We start from the raw sequence: 16152 nt of genomic DNA, 5'->3' as shown, positions 1-16152 counted from the left end.
GGGTGAGGCAGGAAGAGGGAAAGCGCCCTGCTGACGTCATCCTGTGCAGTTGCACTGGCTCCTGCCGAGGGCCGTCTTTCCACCAGCGGGGCGTGGAAGTGTTTGGTTTCATTTATTTTGCTCCTAGTTTGTCTGCTTTGGAAAACCTGATAAAAGTACAGAGATGCGTTTTCTGTACTGTTTGGTAAATCTGACATAAGCCAGTGCTTGATGGAAGAGACCTCCCTTGTTTTCCCTTAGAAACATTTATAACGTAAATTTTCCAACACACATAAAATTAGAGAGCGCAGCGCAGTGAATCTCTATAAACCTGTCACCCAGGTTCAGTAATTATCGAGGTCTGGTCACAGTTGCTTCGTTTATCCTTTTTCTCTTCTCTTGCTGAATCATTTCAAAACGAGTCCTAGAAGTCATGTTCTTTTGCTTTACAAATGTCAGTGTGCATCTTTGAAAAAATATGGACTGAAGAAAATCGTAAAACTCATTAAATAAAATAAGAATAACTTCTTGGTATCACATATCACATCATAGTCCTTATTCAAATTTACTTGATAATGCAAAAATGACTTTTTAAACGCTCGTGTGAATCACATTCTTCAATCAAGGTTATTTTCTCCTAAGTCTTGCCTCTTCCCCTTAAGTCTGTATCAACTTACTTTAGTTGTTTAAAGATCAAATTGTTCAATTTACTTTTTTTTTCTTTTTTATTAGAATGTCAGACAGACTATTTGCTTTCTCAAAAAGAAGTTGTCCTGATGGAAACTGAGCCTTGAAAGGTGAAAGTTTCCTAGTTAGCTATAAGGTTAGTTGTTCCTTTTGCTTCTTGCATAGGGAAGCCCACGTCCTGATTCTGGGTCCTCTTGGAAGAGAAGTGTGTCTAGCGAGAAGACAGCCAGGGCCTCTCAGGACTTCCCTTTCCCTTTGGAAAATGTCAGTTTTGCCTGGGCTCCTGGTGGGTTGTTTGTGTTCTCGTCGGTTTGTATGGGGCTCAGGAGGAGGTGAGCAGGGATTCTGGTCACCCAAGACCGTAGCTCGAGGCTCAGCGCACGTGGAGAGGAGGTAATGCCGTGAGTATCCAGGATACCCGTGCCACGGTTTCACTCTCCATCCTCTGAGATAGCCGTTCGGGTGGCTGACGCAGGCACTGCCTTCATCTCCCAAGGTTCAGGAAGATTGACCCACTTACTCGGAACCCTGTGACTGATGGGGGCCAGAGGTATGTCAGGAGCCGGGGTCTCCTCCCTCCATCCTGAGGTTTTGCTCTTTCCTGTATGTCATGTTTGGAACAGATCTGGCATTTTGATGTTCGACCCGCTGGAGCTCCAGAAGCCTGAGGACAAAGCCTTCTCCCAGCTTCGCCCCCAGAGTGACGTCCTGTTTCTCCATCTGCTGAGGCTTGATCCCTCAGGGAAGCGCTCCCCTCATGCCCTGTGGATTGGAGGAAGTCTTTGTATTCTAGAGATTGGGCTCAGGGTTACTAGCACATACCGACGACTGCTCATGTCACCTTGCCCTTTGCCTTACAGTCGTTTCTGCTGACTGCTGAGCGCATTTGTCGCTCGTGCTGGATAGAGAGTAGAGCCGCTCCTTCTGTCTGTGTGAGCCTCTGGCTCGTGGGCAGGCCGGGCAGGCCCTCCTCTCAGATCAGATCTGCCGGGCAGTTCCTGAGACAGGTGACAGGGAGAAGGTTTCTTTGGAGAAACCATCTAATATGTAGGTAAATGGAGGTTTTTTTGGTGTATACATTCTAGTGGCTATTTTTTACTGTTAAATAAAGTGCTCAGAAACCACCACAGTCTAGATTTGTCATTGTTTCAAGAAGACAGATCATAATTTAGAAATCTTGGGCTTCCGCTCTGTCTTTACTAACTTTAGTCCATAGTTTGCCATTTTTTGTAATGAGCCTGGAAAATAGTAAGAAACTTCCAGCTTTAGATGATCTATGCATAAATCTATAGTGCGTCTGTTCTCCGACATTGTAGAAATACTTTTCTCATTTTTGTTAAAAATCTTTGAAGCACTAGTTATTGTGATGTGGTAGATGCCGGTTTTTAAAAATATTAAATCCACTGACCTTCTTTAACTACCTATCTGGAGGCCTCCGGGATGAACAGAATATTCTTGAGGCGTTTCAGCGCCATTTAAAATCTTCCCGTGTGAATGACGTGAATATATTTGTGATGGACTGCAGTGGGTCGCAGTCCTGGAGGGTCGGTGATTGACTAGAATGTCTGATTGTTCCTTTTAAACAAACACCATATTCCTGAGATTTCATTCCTATAGGTTGGTCTTAATGCCGTGTCTCATCTTGTGATCCTACATTCCTGAGACCTGCCTGTGGTGTTAACACTGTCTAGTTACGAGGTGAAAGATATTATCCAAAGGCAAGATTAAGTGTCTTCACGGCGTCTGGTAAATCTCTGCTTCAGAAGGTGTTTTATCTGATGTGTGGTTGGAGATTTAGGTGGGCAGACAGGACGCTTAGGACAGGGGCTTCTTCGCTGTTTTCCTCCCCAGTCTCTCGGAGGTCTCAGTCTCGCTGGTTTTCACTGAGACTGGTTCCCAGGGCGGAGTGCGCTGAGGGGCATGAGCGCGGGCGTGCGTGGGCCTGGACCGTCTGGCACAGGGAGCTCTGAACTCTGAGGTTTCCCCTCCTCCTCTCTGTGTGGGGATAAGAACATGATTTCCTGAGGTGGTTACGAGTGCACATTAAGTGATATATGGCACATAATGAGTACCTACTGAATGTTAGATTGTTTTATTTAGGTGAGAAACCACAAATGACCACTTTTGGTATTATTGTTAGGATTGATGTTGCATTTTATAAAGAAAGAAATGTTTTGCCATGTGCCACAGTGATGCCGCTGTTAGTGGCTGCATCGCTCCAGGAAACAGCTGCATATGATCCTTAGCCTCGTCCCAGATGTCTGCATGGTCTTCGAAGTGCTGGGCCACCATCTCCTCAAGTGGATCATCAAGTCCAACTACCAAGGCCTCCCCGTGCGCTGCGTGAAGAGCATCATTCGACAGGTGAGGCTGGCGAGGGCAGCCCCCCACCCCAGTACCTAACTGGAGAGCCCTTCAACGCGGACTCCTTTTTTTACATTCAAAAATATATTTATTTATATACTCACAAACCTATACACGTATATATATTTTAATGTATATGTAATTCCTGTTTTAAAAATATATACATATAGTGGCTGGCATTTTGAACTTGTTAAATCAACTTTATATTTATTTGGTGATGTGCCTTTCTGTTGTGTAAAGGGAGTGATGTGTAAACGTGAGGCATACATTTCTTTTGGTGTCTTGATCTTTTCTAAGGTAAGTGATATGGTATGATGAGAAATTATTTTATCCAATATCATTACCAGAAAATGTCCCACTTAGTTCCTTAGAAAATAATGAATTCGTTAGAAAATGATTCATAAGACATAGATAATTTATTGTGTCTATTTGCTATTTCTGAGTATCTTTGGATGGAGTGTAAATGAGAGAGAACTGAAGAAATGTTTAAGTTATTCAGGGAGTATTGTGTTTCGAAACTGTGTTAGATTTGTACTTTGTTTAGTTAGCTTGACAAAAGAAAACCTATAGCTAGGGTCTGATTTGGTGATGCTGCTCCAGCAAATATTTATAGAATGAGAGTGTACACATATGGAAGATCTCCTCCTACTTAGAAATGTCACCAGATGCGGTTTTCTGGGTGGAATGTATCCGTCTGGATCCCCATTGCCCCAACCGCCTCAATTAGCAAAGTTGCAGATGTGACTTATGCTGGATTCCCTCTCTGATACACTGGATAATTACTGGGGATAATTCTGCAGAGTAAGTATTTGCTTGAGAAGACAACTAGGTGTCTGGAGCCCCTCCCTTGCCTCCAGGAGCTTGAGCTGGGCCTGCCCAGGGCTCCAGGCCTGAAATACAGTCTTTGGTCCAGAATTCTTAAGTAGGAAAAGAATCAGGGAACGATGCACAATTGAAGACTTGTGAATTCAGGAGGTGGGTGCATAAAAAGATTTGCATACATGCATATAAGTAGATTTTAAACCCTTTTTATAAAAATTTTGAAGCTTACTTTTGTTTAGTAAAAGCGTCGTGGGTTTTGCTTCTGAAATTGTGTCTAGGTAGCTCTGTTTGGTCGGCCCGCGTACGTCTCTTGGTGTATGTTTGTCTTTCTGTGCTGTAGCTCGGCAGCCTGGTTTCTAAAGCTGTAGGTGGTGTTTGAGGAGAGGGCTGGACAGGCCGGCTCTCTGCATGGCCTGCGCGGTGGACACTCTCCTTACACATGCTGGAACGTTAGGCGCACATACCTGCCCACTGTAGATTTGTGGCTGGCGTTTGTCTAATAATACATCTGTTCCCTTCGAGACTTTGGATAGTAGCATTTTAATCCATTACTTTAACATGACTAATATCTCAAGTGAAAAACGATAATTTTTCTTTGATGTAGAAGAAGATATGTGCTAAGTGAGGGGGAAAATTACTGCATAAGTTAATTGAAGTTATTTGATCCCCAAATGACACATTGGTATTTATAACTGTTAGCGGCAACTTGAAACTCTAAAAAAACTCATCTTGTTAAAAGGCTAAAAAAATTTCTTAGTTATCTCTGATAAATCCTGAAAATATTGAAAGATTTATATATTCTAACAAAAAGTAAATAATTTCAGAAATATCAGCCTGTGTGTATTTCACCCAGGTTCTGTCATCCCCTTGGGCCCGGCGTCTTCCAAGACGTCTGCTGTTGCCATAGGGGACTGTCATGTCTCCACACTCGGGCTTGGCCGTGTAGGAAGGTGAATTGGCAGTTGAACCGTCGACGTTTACTGTGAATGCCACAATGGAAAAACAAAATCTAGCCTTTCTTAGCAAGTGGAAGAGCCTGTCCCTCTAAGGACAAAGTTCTTGCAGCTTCATGGAGCCTGAACGCATGCGTGCTGCGTGAACAAGCGATTTAATGGATGTGTCCTGCTCACTGCAGCTCAGGTGCCCTGTGCTCTGGAGACTGAGAGCCCTTGTACTGTTTCGTTGGTCTAGAAAAATTTCAAGATGAAAGTTTGTTTTTATGTGGTTTACACTTAGTTCTTGTAGGCACTGTTAGAAGTTTTGTTTTGCTTTCGTGTGAACGCATCTTTAGTTTTATTTAAGAAAAATATTATCCTGGAATCTGGATTTTTTCGCCTAAACTTGTAACTTTCAAAGTAGTAAATTGTTGTATATCCCAGTGAATAATCTGCTTCCCTGAATTTCCCTTCCTTGCCTTTGCTTCAGCCACGGGTTCCGTGTTCAGACTCCCAGGGCGCACTGGGAAGATCCGTTACTGATGTAGCTGCACGGTCACATCACGTCCCAGAGCAGACGAGGCAGGCGGCCTTCGGACGCTCTCACCGTGTGGCCTCCGCCTTCCAAGTCAGGGAGCTCGAGGCCTTTCACTCATCCCTGTTGCTGTGTCACTTGCTCTGCTCGCTGGTCACCTCACCGTCTATCCCTCCTGTGCTGTGCCTTTTACTCTTGATGTCCTTTCCATTTCCGGCACCACCATCCTCAGTTCAGGCCCGGCCTCCTCCACCCTTTCACAGGCTTCTCTCTGCTCTCCGGGGGTCCGGCTCATCTTATTCCACTTCCCTATTCCAGGTTACTCTCCTTTCCGGTGGCAGTTGCCTTCCTAAATAAAACTTCCTTTAATCATTCATATTCCCCATTTAGAAACTTTTAGTGGATTTCCATTGCCTGTTATCTAAGGCTTATTGTTGGCTTCCATGAAGCAATATATGGAGTAAAGGGCTTGGGTTTTGGTGTCAAATATACCCTACTCCAGCTAAGGACTTTGGCCAAGTTACTTAGCCTTCTTAAGCCATAATTTCATCATGAAAAAAAGGAGAATGATGTACCTTCCTTTTGTTAAGATGTAAAGGGATCCTCCTCTTTTTTTTTTTTATTTTGAGGAAGATTAGCCCTGAGGTAACATCTGCCGCCAATCCTCCTCTTTTTGCTGAGGAAGACCGGCCCTGAGCAAACACCTCTGCCCATCTTCCTCTACTTAATATGTGGGGCACCTGCCGCAGCATGGCTTGACAAGCGGTGTAAGGTCTGCACCCGGGATCCGAACCAGCGAACTCCGGGCCACCCAAGTGGAACATGCGAACTTAACTGCTGTGCCACCGGGCTGGCCCAAGGGATCCTACTCTTAATAATTATAAATATTCATTCACTGTCTACTATGCACCAGGCACAGTTCTGAGTACTTTGCAAATTTTAGTTCTCTGAATCCTCACAATAACTCTCTGAAAATGGGTATTTTTACTCTCTCAATTTTATGGAAGAGGAGCTGAGGCACAGAGAGCTTCAGTAACTTGCCCCTCATCAGGAAGTAACTTAAAAATTAGTAAGTGGTGGAGCAGGAATTCAAACCCAGATCATCAGGCTTCGGAGCTCACACCTTTACCATTTTGCCAAGCAGCCCGTCCTGCCTTTGAAATGGCACTCAGCCTGTCCAGTAAAGCTGGACCGCTCGTCCTCCTGTGACCCTGGTGAGGGTCCTCTGCCATCTGAGGTCAGTGCACATTTCCCCTTACAAACCCTCAGTCAGCTCCTGTTACCTGGCAGGTAAATTTTCCCCATTAATTAATCTTTTAAATAGGTAATATGCCTAAATATTCTAAAATGTGTGTCCTTCTCGTACCCAGTTTCCCTCCTGGAATCAACCATTTTCTTATGAATATTCACTAACGTCCCAAGCATTTATAAATACATGCTGATTTACCAAAATTTTTATTCATAAATTTTTACTAGTTTCGTTTTTAGTTTTTAATTTTTTGCTTGGGGAAGATTCGCCCTGAGCTGACATGTGTGCCAGTCTTCCTCTATTTTGTATGTGGGACGCTGCCACAGCCTGGCTGCCAATGAATGGTGCAGGTCTGTGCCTGGGATCCAAACCCAGGCCACCAAAGCAGAGCGTGCCGAACTTAACCACTAGGCCACGGGGGCCAGCCCCTTTACTACTTTCATTTTGTAGGTATTTTAGAGAAAATCCGTGCCTTGCCATTTTTAGCTTCACGTCTTTGATCATTTCTTTTATCCTAGATGCTGAAAATACCATCCTTTCTTTTCTACCCGTGCTTTTAAAGATTCAGCCAAAATCCCACCTGTGTGGCAGAGGCTTCCGGTGCTTCCCCGTTCAGAGTGGTGTTCCTTCCCTCCTTGGTGCCCGCGGCCTGCATCTGGTCCTTCCTGAAGACTGCAGGGTCACACAGTGGGGGCCGAAGCTTCTCAACCCTGAACTGGTGGCCTTTGAGGCTGGTTCCTCTTCACTGTAGGGGCCTGTGCTGTGCATTGTAGGATGTTTAGCAGCATCCCTGGCCTCTTCCCACTAGGTGGCCTGTATCAGTCACCGCGCCCCCCCATAGGACAATTAAAAACGTCTCTGAACTTGTTACATGTCCCCAAGGAGGCGAAATTCCTTCTCAGTGAGAACCCCTGGAACAGGGGAAAGTCCAGCGGGTATGTGCCTTGGCGGTAGGCTTAGTTTCAAATTCTAACTTTGGCACTTAGTATTTTGTGACCCCGATCGAATTACTTAACTGCTGTGAATCTATTCCCGCATTTGTGAAATGGGGATGGTAATATGTAATTTGTGGCTTTATTTTAGAGATTAATACTGAGAGACTCCTGGTAAAGAGTCTCGCATAGTGACCAGCACGAAGTAGTCGTGGTCTCTCCCCAGCTGTGTTGTGAGCACCTCAGAGTTACGGACCATGTGTTGGGAGTTCCACATCTCTATGTAGCTTGCTTCATGTCATATGTGGTCAAGAAACTTTTTTTTTTTTTTTTGAGGAAGATTAGCCCTGAGCTAACATCTGTCACCAATCTTCTTCTTTTTGCTGAGGATGACTGGCCCTGAGCTAACATCTGTGCCCATCTTCCTCTAGTTTATATGTGGGATGCCACCTCTGCATGGCTGGCCAAGTGGTGCCATGTCCGCACCCTGCATCTGAACCGGTGAGCCCCGGGCCGCTGAGAAGCGGAACATGCGAACTTAACCGCTGCGCCACCAGGCCGGCCCCAAGAAACGTTTTCAATAGGTGTCTTTTCTGAAATGAAAGAGCAGACGTGTGTTCCTCTTGTTCTGTACAAAAGGGCTGACCTGTCTGTGATTTGACAAGCTCGTAGATGAACGTTGCCACTTGTTTATTCCCTAAAAGTAATGACACAGCTGACTCAATTGCTTGCTCAGCGTTTCCAGTACCCGAGTGTCGGTCCTCTGGTCGGTTCTTGGCTGTCCTCATTTGGCCGTGGTGTCCTCGTGTGGGGTCAGCGGGCCCTCCTGGTGGCCTCTGACGGTGGTGGGAGGACGGCGTGGGCAGCCTCCTCCCAGGCTGCTGCTCTGGCCTCACGGGTGGCATCTGTGGTTGTCTGTTCGGCCCCCAGCTTTCCTTTCTCTTTTGTCTTTGAAGCAGCTTTCCTGAGGTCTGTTTTATGTCTAGCTCTTATTTCTAAATCTGAGAGGAGAGAGGGCACCCGTGTTGGCAGTGCTTGTTCGCGGTGCGTTAAAGATAGCCCATAGGTGATGGGTGTTTCCACACCGTGGCGTTCTTTAAACGTGGCTTTGACTTTCTTAGGCCCTTGAAAGGGTAGCTGACATTTTGCTTCTCGAAACTTTGTGGTTTAATTTATTGTCCTTTCCAGAAACCTTGCAGAGAAGTGGCTGCTTCCATCACTTGGAGCTTGGAAAGGGCAAGGCCCCGATCTGGGTGACTGTGCTACAGGACTGGAGAAACTGGCAGTTGGAGCCTGTAGCCCTGGATTTTTAAGTTGTTGTTACTCTTTCCTGTCATCGCGATTGTCACTAACACTCGTTCTGCTCTCTCAGGCCCTCGCTCGGGCGCACGTTTTACAGGTGTTCATGGTTTTAGGTGCCTTATTTGTATCATGCCACCTGGTCTTCACCACAACCTTAGGAGGCCAGAGATGCCATCTCTGCAGAAGGCGTCGCGCAGAGAGGGCGAGAATCTTCTGCAGGCCCCTCAGCTACTGTGGGGAAAGCAGGATTTGAATCCAGGTGACGTGACTCCAGGATCCCTGCTCTCATTGTGGGGTGGGGTGAAGTGTCCGCAGGAGGATTTGGGAGCATGTTAGGTTGTGGCCTGTCTGTATGAGACGTGTGCATCGTGTCTCTGTTTGTGGTAACTCGTTTTATTTTGCCTTAATGGTAGAGCTGGCAGTTAGATTGTTTAAAAGTACAGCCAGTAGATTTTATTTAAGAGGTCGTTTGTCATTGGTAATACGTGCTGCAATGTGTAAGCTAAGGGGACTCAGAATGCACTGCTTTTCCAAACCCACCTTCTTTGGGGCCATGGCCCCTGTGGGCCTGGGAGGCATGGCCCTGCTGGGCAGGCTGGCTCGCCTGTTATCGCTGACTGATTTTGTCTATACTTAGTATTTATTTACCGTTTTAATTACTTCACTGCTCCTCATTGATTAGGATCGAGCCAGTATTGTTCACTTTTGGCCCAGGAGATTGATTTTAAGTTGGTGAACGTGTTTATGTTTTGGATTTGTTCCGTGTAGTAGTATGTCTGATTCTGTGCTAACCTGGGATCCCTCAGAATGTTGGTCCTCAGCTCAGAAAGATGGGGGACTCGCCCCTTTCAGGGGAGTGAGTGAGGCTCTCTCTCCGCCTCCTTGCTCCTGTGCGCTCTTGTGCTGGGCGTGTGGCCTTGTCTGCGTCCTGCCCTCGTTCAGCAGCCCAGCTGCCAGGTTTCCTCGTTTATTCTCGCTCATCCATGTTGATAGGACAGTAGTTGGGTATTTGAGGAAGTGGATCAGGCCTGCGTCCGCTGGGTCCCTGTCCAGGGCGTCTCGTTGTTGTCCTCTTCCATCGTGGCAGGCGTCTCCAGCCCTCTCCATGCAGGTTGACATCACGCATGTCAGAAGCAGTTGGTAGAAAAAAAACAAATTAAAAAAAAAAAAGAAGCAGTTGGTAGGACTTGCCTCATGTCTGTCTCAGGGAGGCAGAAAAATCCAGGGGGAGCTGGAGCTTCCCTGGGGAACCGTTTCTCGGCTTCAGGAGAGCCCCACTGGTGTTTCCTGCACACCCATGAGGAGTTGGCATCCGGGGAAGGGCTCCTGCTTGGGGCCCCTGGCCCGCTTGTCCATCCGGCTGCCACTGGGGCCTCTCCTGGTGCAGCATTAGCAACACCTTACTGTGGAGTGAGAGGCAGGCCAGGTCTCCTGGCCTCGTGTCCTCATCCTGGTCGGGGTGGGAAGAAAGGCCCCACGTTGTGCCCAGGGTCAGAAAATGCTTTGGAAAGTTGCTCTCTTTCTGTCTCTCTTTGCAGTTTACAATTTGGGGGAAGCGTGAGCAGGCTGGGCATGCCTTCTAGAGAAGTCTGTGCATTGCTCTTAACTTCTGTATCTGCAAGGATTCCTCCTCTTCTGTCTGCAGGATAACAGGACCTATTTTAGCGAGGCGCTGTGGAGGGGAGCTGGCTTGTGCGCAAACACAAGTGACTGACGGTCTCTGGTGCGGTCCGTAGTGCGTGGGAAGACCCTCAGAGACCACCTGCACCCAGCCCCGTATTGGACGGCTGAGCTGAGGTCAGGGAAGGGGAGGGACTTGCTCGGAGCTGTGGCTGTGAGTTCCTAACCAGATGCAGGGCTTCCCGCCCCCGCCCTGGGCTCTGCCTTCTGCCACCCTGGAAGGGAAGTGGCCCGCTCCGGCAGGTGCGCGTGGCCCATCGGGGGGTGCAGGCTGGCCCTGGCCCACCTGGGTGGGCTGAGCGCCGCTTCCATGGCAGCTGTGGATTGGAGCTGGCGGCGGTGAGGGCCTCTGCTGCCTCCTGCCGATGAGGCGGGTGCGTCTTAGGCGAGAGAGACGTGCTCGTTTGAGCAATGAAGGCCGCAGAGGGGAGATTAGTGAAGGCTCCTTTGGACTCTGTTTTTCAGAATTTGCAAGAGGAGAGCTCTCCTTGGACATGAAACTTGATTTGTTGATTTTTATTTTTTTGCAGCATCATAGTTATTCTCCGTAAATGGTTGAAAGATTGCTCAGCATTCTTGTTTGAGTCTGGATTCTGCGGTGCTTTATTGCTTTCAGCTTCACTGGCTGAGAGCAGGAATGATATTTTTGAAAATAAAACCATTCTTCTTATCTTACAGCTAAAGATTTTTTTAAAGAATAGTAGTCTGGAATTAAAAGAAACTATGGAATCAGAGTTTTGTTGCTGGAATGTACTGCAGAAGTTATCGGGTAGAGCCCATTCCTATTAGAGCGGGAGAAATGGGACCCCAAGAAGTTTGATGAGTGACTTGGCAAAGGTACAGTCATTTCGTCAGGATCAGTACATGTCTTCTGACTCTACCACTTATTTTGAGTCTCTGATCCTTCCCGAATTTCGAATAGAGATACTTCCCCTCGTTTTCAGATGAGAAGGTGGAGGCTCAGGCAGCGTCGGTGCCTCGCCAGCAAGTGGATGATGGAGCGGCAGTTTAGGAGCCTGTGACTCCCAAGGTCGTAATTTAACAGCGCGCCGTGCTGCGTCTCGTAACTGTTTACTTTCCTTTAATGATTTGCATCATCTTAATTAACTTACTTAATTTGTCCCAGTGGTGAAGTCTGTTCCTTGTGTTCATTCTCAGACGTTATAAGCTGCGCTTCATAAGGAAAGTTAACCCAGTTGAGTGCAATAGCTAATATTTTTAAAATCTGGGACCTTCAGTTCTTGCTGAGAGCACGTTGATGGTGTCGAGTGCCTCGTTGCCTTTGGGCACTCGGTACACCTTTGGATGCTGAAGCTGGTTAACTCTTACCTGTGTAGGCCCGCACGCAGTGAAACAGCCTCAGAACTACGAAGGAGCTCAGGTGGGACAATGGGGGTGACTTGGGCATGAGATGGTGTTGAAAAGATCTTTTAGGAAAGATGCTTGACATTTACTTTGAGTTAATATTTGATAATTGAAATTTTATTGGAATAAATTTGAAACTCTTCAAAGTTTCTCAGATCTTGTTTCTTTGACCTGTATAGGCTGGAAATCATCAGTGTACCTGTCTTTTAGTTTCTTGTACTTCTCAGGCTCTTTCTTGTTACTCAGATATAAAAACTCAACATGTTATTTCAGTTTGCACAAAGAAAATGCATGGATGTCAGTGTATAACCTACAGGCCATTGGACTGTGTTCCCTTCAGGATTATAATCTTATTCTTTATGGAAATATATAATGATATCTTTCTTACCATTGGTCCTTTGGTATTTTAAACATAATTTAAACATATTCTTATTCCAGTATTATCTAAAACATTAAATATTCTAAGGTAAAAAGTCAAAAGTTTTTCCTTCTCTTATTCTATATCTGTCCATTTTACTGGTACTTACTAGGAACTGTCAGCGTTTTAAATCGTGTTTGCTGTGCCCATGGTTTGGCTTGGTTTCTTTTTGGGCAATTCTTTACCTCCCTTGGCTTGAGACAGTAAATGAGGACATGAGGACGATATAAGCCCCGTGTGGACGGGGGACTTCATTATATGCTGCATATCACACACCTGGGGTCAGCTGATGTGTGCTCAGTGAAGTCGTGTAAAAAGCCTTCCTAGGAAAGTTATTTTAGATGAGTGTAGGGATTTCCGTCCTGTGTGAGAGACAGGTCTTCCTGTTTTCCCTCTGGAACCTCTGTCCCCTCACTTGCTGACGCTGTGTCATTTGCTGAGGTGGTTTCGCCAGATACTCAAGGTGGACAGGTGCATCCGGTTTACTGACAACTTTCCAGAGCTGGGTGATGTTATGTATCTTCTGCTTGTCTTTCTCCCACTTCCTTGTCTATTGTGGGCAAGACCCATAAATGACTTAAAATGTTTAAATGCTAATATTTATTAAGCATGTGGAATTTCTAATGTATGGGAACATCTGTATTTTAAAAATAATTTTTGTTTATGGAAAGAATTGAAAGCTTTCCTCTCTAATTGGCCTTTTATTTAGATCCCAGCACTCTGTCTGTTCCGGGGTGTTCTCCGTTTTTCCTGATACCTGCGGTGATTATGTGACTGTTTGCTTCAGCAGTGTCCTTGTAGCTCAGTGCTGTGGTGTTAGCTGGGTACCAGGGCTGTTTAACCCTCATCTCCTGCGGTATGAAAAATGTGTGCACATCATTAGCCATCGTGGAAATGCAGAGCAATGACATACACGCTTCATACCCGCTAGGGTGACTAAAATAAAACAGACAGATAACATCAAGTGTTGGCCATGATGAAGAAATTGGAACCCTCATCCATCGCTAGTGGGAAGGTAAAACAGTGCTGCCACTCATATTAAATGGTTTGGCAGTTCATCAAAAAGCTAAACATAAACCGTATGACCCAACAATTGCACTCCCGGGTATATACTCAAGAAAAGTAAAAACATATGTCCACACAAAAACTTGTACATGAATGTTCATGGAAATATTATTTATAATAGCCCCAAAGTGGAAAAAACCCAAATGTTCATCAAGGGAATGGCCAAATAAAACGTGTGTATCCCACGGAACATTATTTGGCAGTTAAAAGAAATGAAGTATTGACACATGCTACACATGAATGAACCTTGAAGACATTATGCCAGTTACAGAAGACCGCTGGGTATGATTGCATTTATATAAAATGTCCAGAATCGGCAAATCTATAGAGAAAGTTAGATTAGTGGTTTCTTAGGGCTGGAGGAGTTGGGAGGAGATGGAGAGCGACTGTTAATGTTTCTTTTTTGAGTGATGAAATGTTCTAAATTAGATGGCGGTGATGGTTGCACATCTAAATACCATTGAGTTACACACTTAAAAGAGTGAATTGTACGGTATGTAAATTAGATCTCAATAAAGTTGTTATTAAAAAGTGTATATATATATATATATATATAGGTGCACTTGCTTCCACGAGCATAAATTGCCACCAGAATGATACACATCTGCTGCCTATGGGAAAGAGCTGTGTTCCCTTGGGGGCCAGGGCGAGAGGTCGATTTTTACTAAATACCCTTTTGTGTCTGTTGAGTGTTGCACCTTGTGATAATATTACCTCTTTTCCAAATAAATGTTGAATAATAAAGGTATTAATAACTCTCTTGATTTTCTGTGCCCAGGTCCTTCAGGGCTTAGATTACCTGCACAGTAAGTGCAAGATCATTCACACTGACATAAAGCCGGAGAACATCTTGATGTGCGTGGATGGCGCATATGTGAGAAGAATGGCAGCTGAGGCCACCGAGTGGCAGAAGGCGGGCGCTCCCCCTCCCTCGGGGTCTGCAGGTGAGGAGCTGAGCCAGCTTCGTCTCGGTCTGTTCGGGGACATTGAGAGCCTGCACAGTGGCACATCGAAGGTGGTTGAGTCAAACGTGTCCATATTAGGAACTTCTGTAAGAGCCTGATTCCTAGAAAAAACTAGATTTTTCTCTTGAGAAGGAAGATGCGCCAGTTAAATTATACCTTGCTGTTTGAATTACTTACCTTTGTCCTCCCTTGAAAGGTCATTTAGATTCTTAGCTGCTGCTGCATCTACAGTGGGACATTTTGTTGTGTTGCCACTTCTCTGCACAAGGTCATGTAGCAGTAGGTTTCATGGGCGACCTGCGGGCATCAGAATTTTTTTCCAGCTTCAGGCTTACTGGAGGGCCGCCTAGTTCCCAGTGAGCGTAGCTACATCAGTCTGAGTCTGACTGACGGATTTGGAATGAGTCACAAAAGACCCAAGGGCGGGGCAAGAAGACCAAGGGACCCGAGTATCAGCCTCGTGTGTAGTTATTTCTGGTTTCATTCCCCGCCCCGACCTGGTTTTCTCCCGTCAGGGTGGTGGTGTTTTATATCGTGGGACCGTAGTCGGTCAAGCGTTTGCTGCCGGCAGGTTCTGGTCATTTGATTTCTAGAACAGTTGCTGCATTATTTGATTTACTTTGGTTGCAAAACTGGCCAAATAGTTTTCAAACATAGATGTACATCTTCCCATCTGAACCCTTCATTTCATTGTCTGTAAAACAAATTTGGTTTGGCGTTTGTGAATTCCTCTTCATTTTCTTATCAGTCAGGGCTTTGGGATTGACTGTGTTTGAAATGAATGGACAATTTTAGACAAATAAGAGAAATGGCTCCATATTGAACAGCTACTGCTATGCCTTTTAAGAGCCAATCATTTGAGTTGGATCAACTTTCTTTAGATCTCTATGATTAAGAAGCTCTGATATTTAACACTTGTTGAAGTTGGATAGCCGTTAAAGGGCAATAATTATTTCATTTTACAATTCAAATTACCTACATAAAGATGTGGGTCAATTTTCCTCTAAACCGTCATTTTGTTTCGTTTTGTTTTAGTGAGTACGGCTCCACAGCAAAAACCTGTAAGTACTTACACGTCTACTTCACCTTCATGTCAAAAGTGACTGTTCATTAGTGAGCTTTTCAAACTGTAACATTAGTTTCTGTTTCTTTCTGCAACAGTTTGTCATTTAACGGTTTTTGGGGGGAATTGGTTGTACGTTTTTTGGTTTCTTCTCAGTCACTGATGTTCTGATGTGTATTAATGTGGAGGACAAGACAGGCATGTTGATCAATGCCGTGGATCCTTGACTATAAGACCTCCTGTTTGATAAGTTGAAGTGATTTTAGAGGTGGGGTAATTGGGGCCACTGCAAGTTGGAGCTTCGTTTCCTCATGTCCTTCGTTTCCTGGCTGTTGGCCGAACCTGAAGAGACGTGAAGTGAGAGAGAGTTTGAGGTGTGGTTATTCCAGAAACACTTTACATTCTTCCTGATTGGCCTCCAAGTTACATGTTTTTCGGAAGCTGCTGTTCTGATTTTTTCCCAGCCAGTAGTTAAATATGAAAGAGTATTATTTATTTTGTGGTCCTGCCAAAACCCTAAGTCTGACCCAGTGAAACCAGCTGCTCAGAATTAGCTCCCGCCCTGGCCACCTCAGCCTGGCTCGCTCCCAGGAGAGGACGGAGCCATGGGTCACCTGCAGATTTTGAGAGAGCTTTGTCAACCAAAAGCCTTTGAAAAGAAATGTGCAGAAGGTCCAAGTGCTGCCACCAGCCTCAGTTTGAGTGGAAGTCCTGGAACGAGAGGCCGTCGTGATGACGACGCCACCTGGCCTGCCGAGGTGCCCATCGTTCCCACAGCTCTGTGGGGCCGG

At 45.6% G+C, this 16152-nt stretch overlaps 1 protein-coding gene across 8 annotated transcripts in view; it reads left to right on the top strand.

Annotated features, from left to right (window-relative positions):
- Positions 1-16152, top strand: part of SRPK2 (SRSF protein kinase 2) — a 133097-nt gene that overhangs the window by 90717 nt on the left and 26228 nt on the right. For all 8 annotated transcript variants that reach the window (XM_046669658.1, XM_046669656.1, XM_046669657.1 and 5 more), the window contains 3 exons: positions 2924-3030; positions 14112-14277; positions 15334-15359. In XM_046669658.1, coding sequence (XP_046525614.1) covers positions 2924-3030; positions 14112-14277; positions 15334-15359 — 299 coding nt within the window. The remainder of the gene's footprint in view (positions 1-2923; positions 3031-14111; positions 14278-15333; positions 15360-16152) is intronic.

Source organism: Equus quagga, chromosome 8 (assembly GCF_021613505.1).
Source record: "Equus quagga isolate Etosha38 chromosome 8, UCLA_HA_Equagga_1.0, whole genome shotgun sequence".
In the NCBI taxonomy this organism is placed as follows: Eukaryota; Metazoa; Chordata; class Mammalia; order Perissodactyla; family Equidae; genus Equus; species Equus quagga.
The sequence above is the reverse complement of the archived record's forward strand: the minus strand, read 5'-3'. Positions and strand labels throughout refer to the sequence as shown.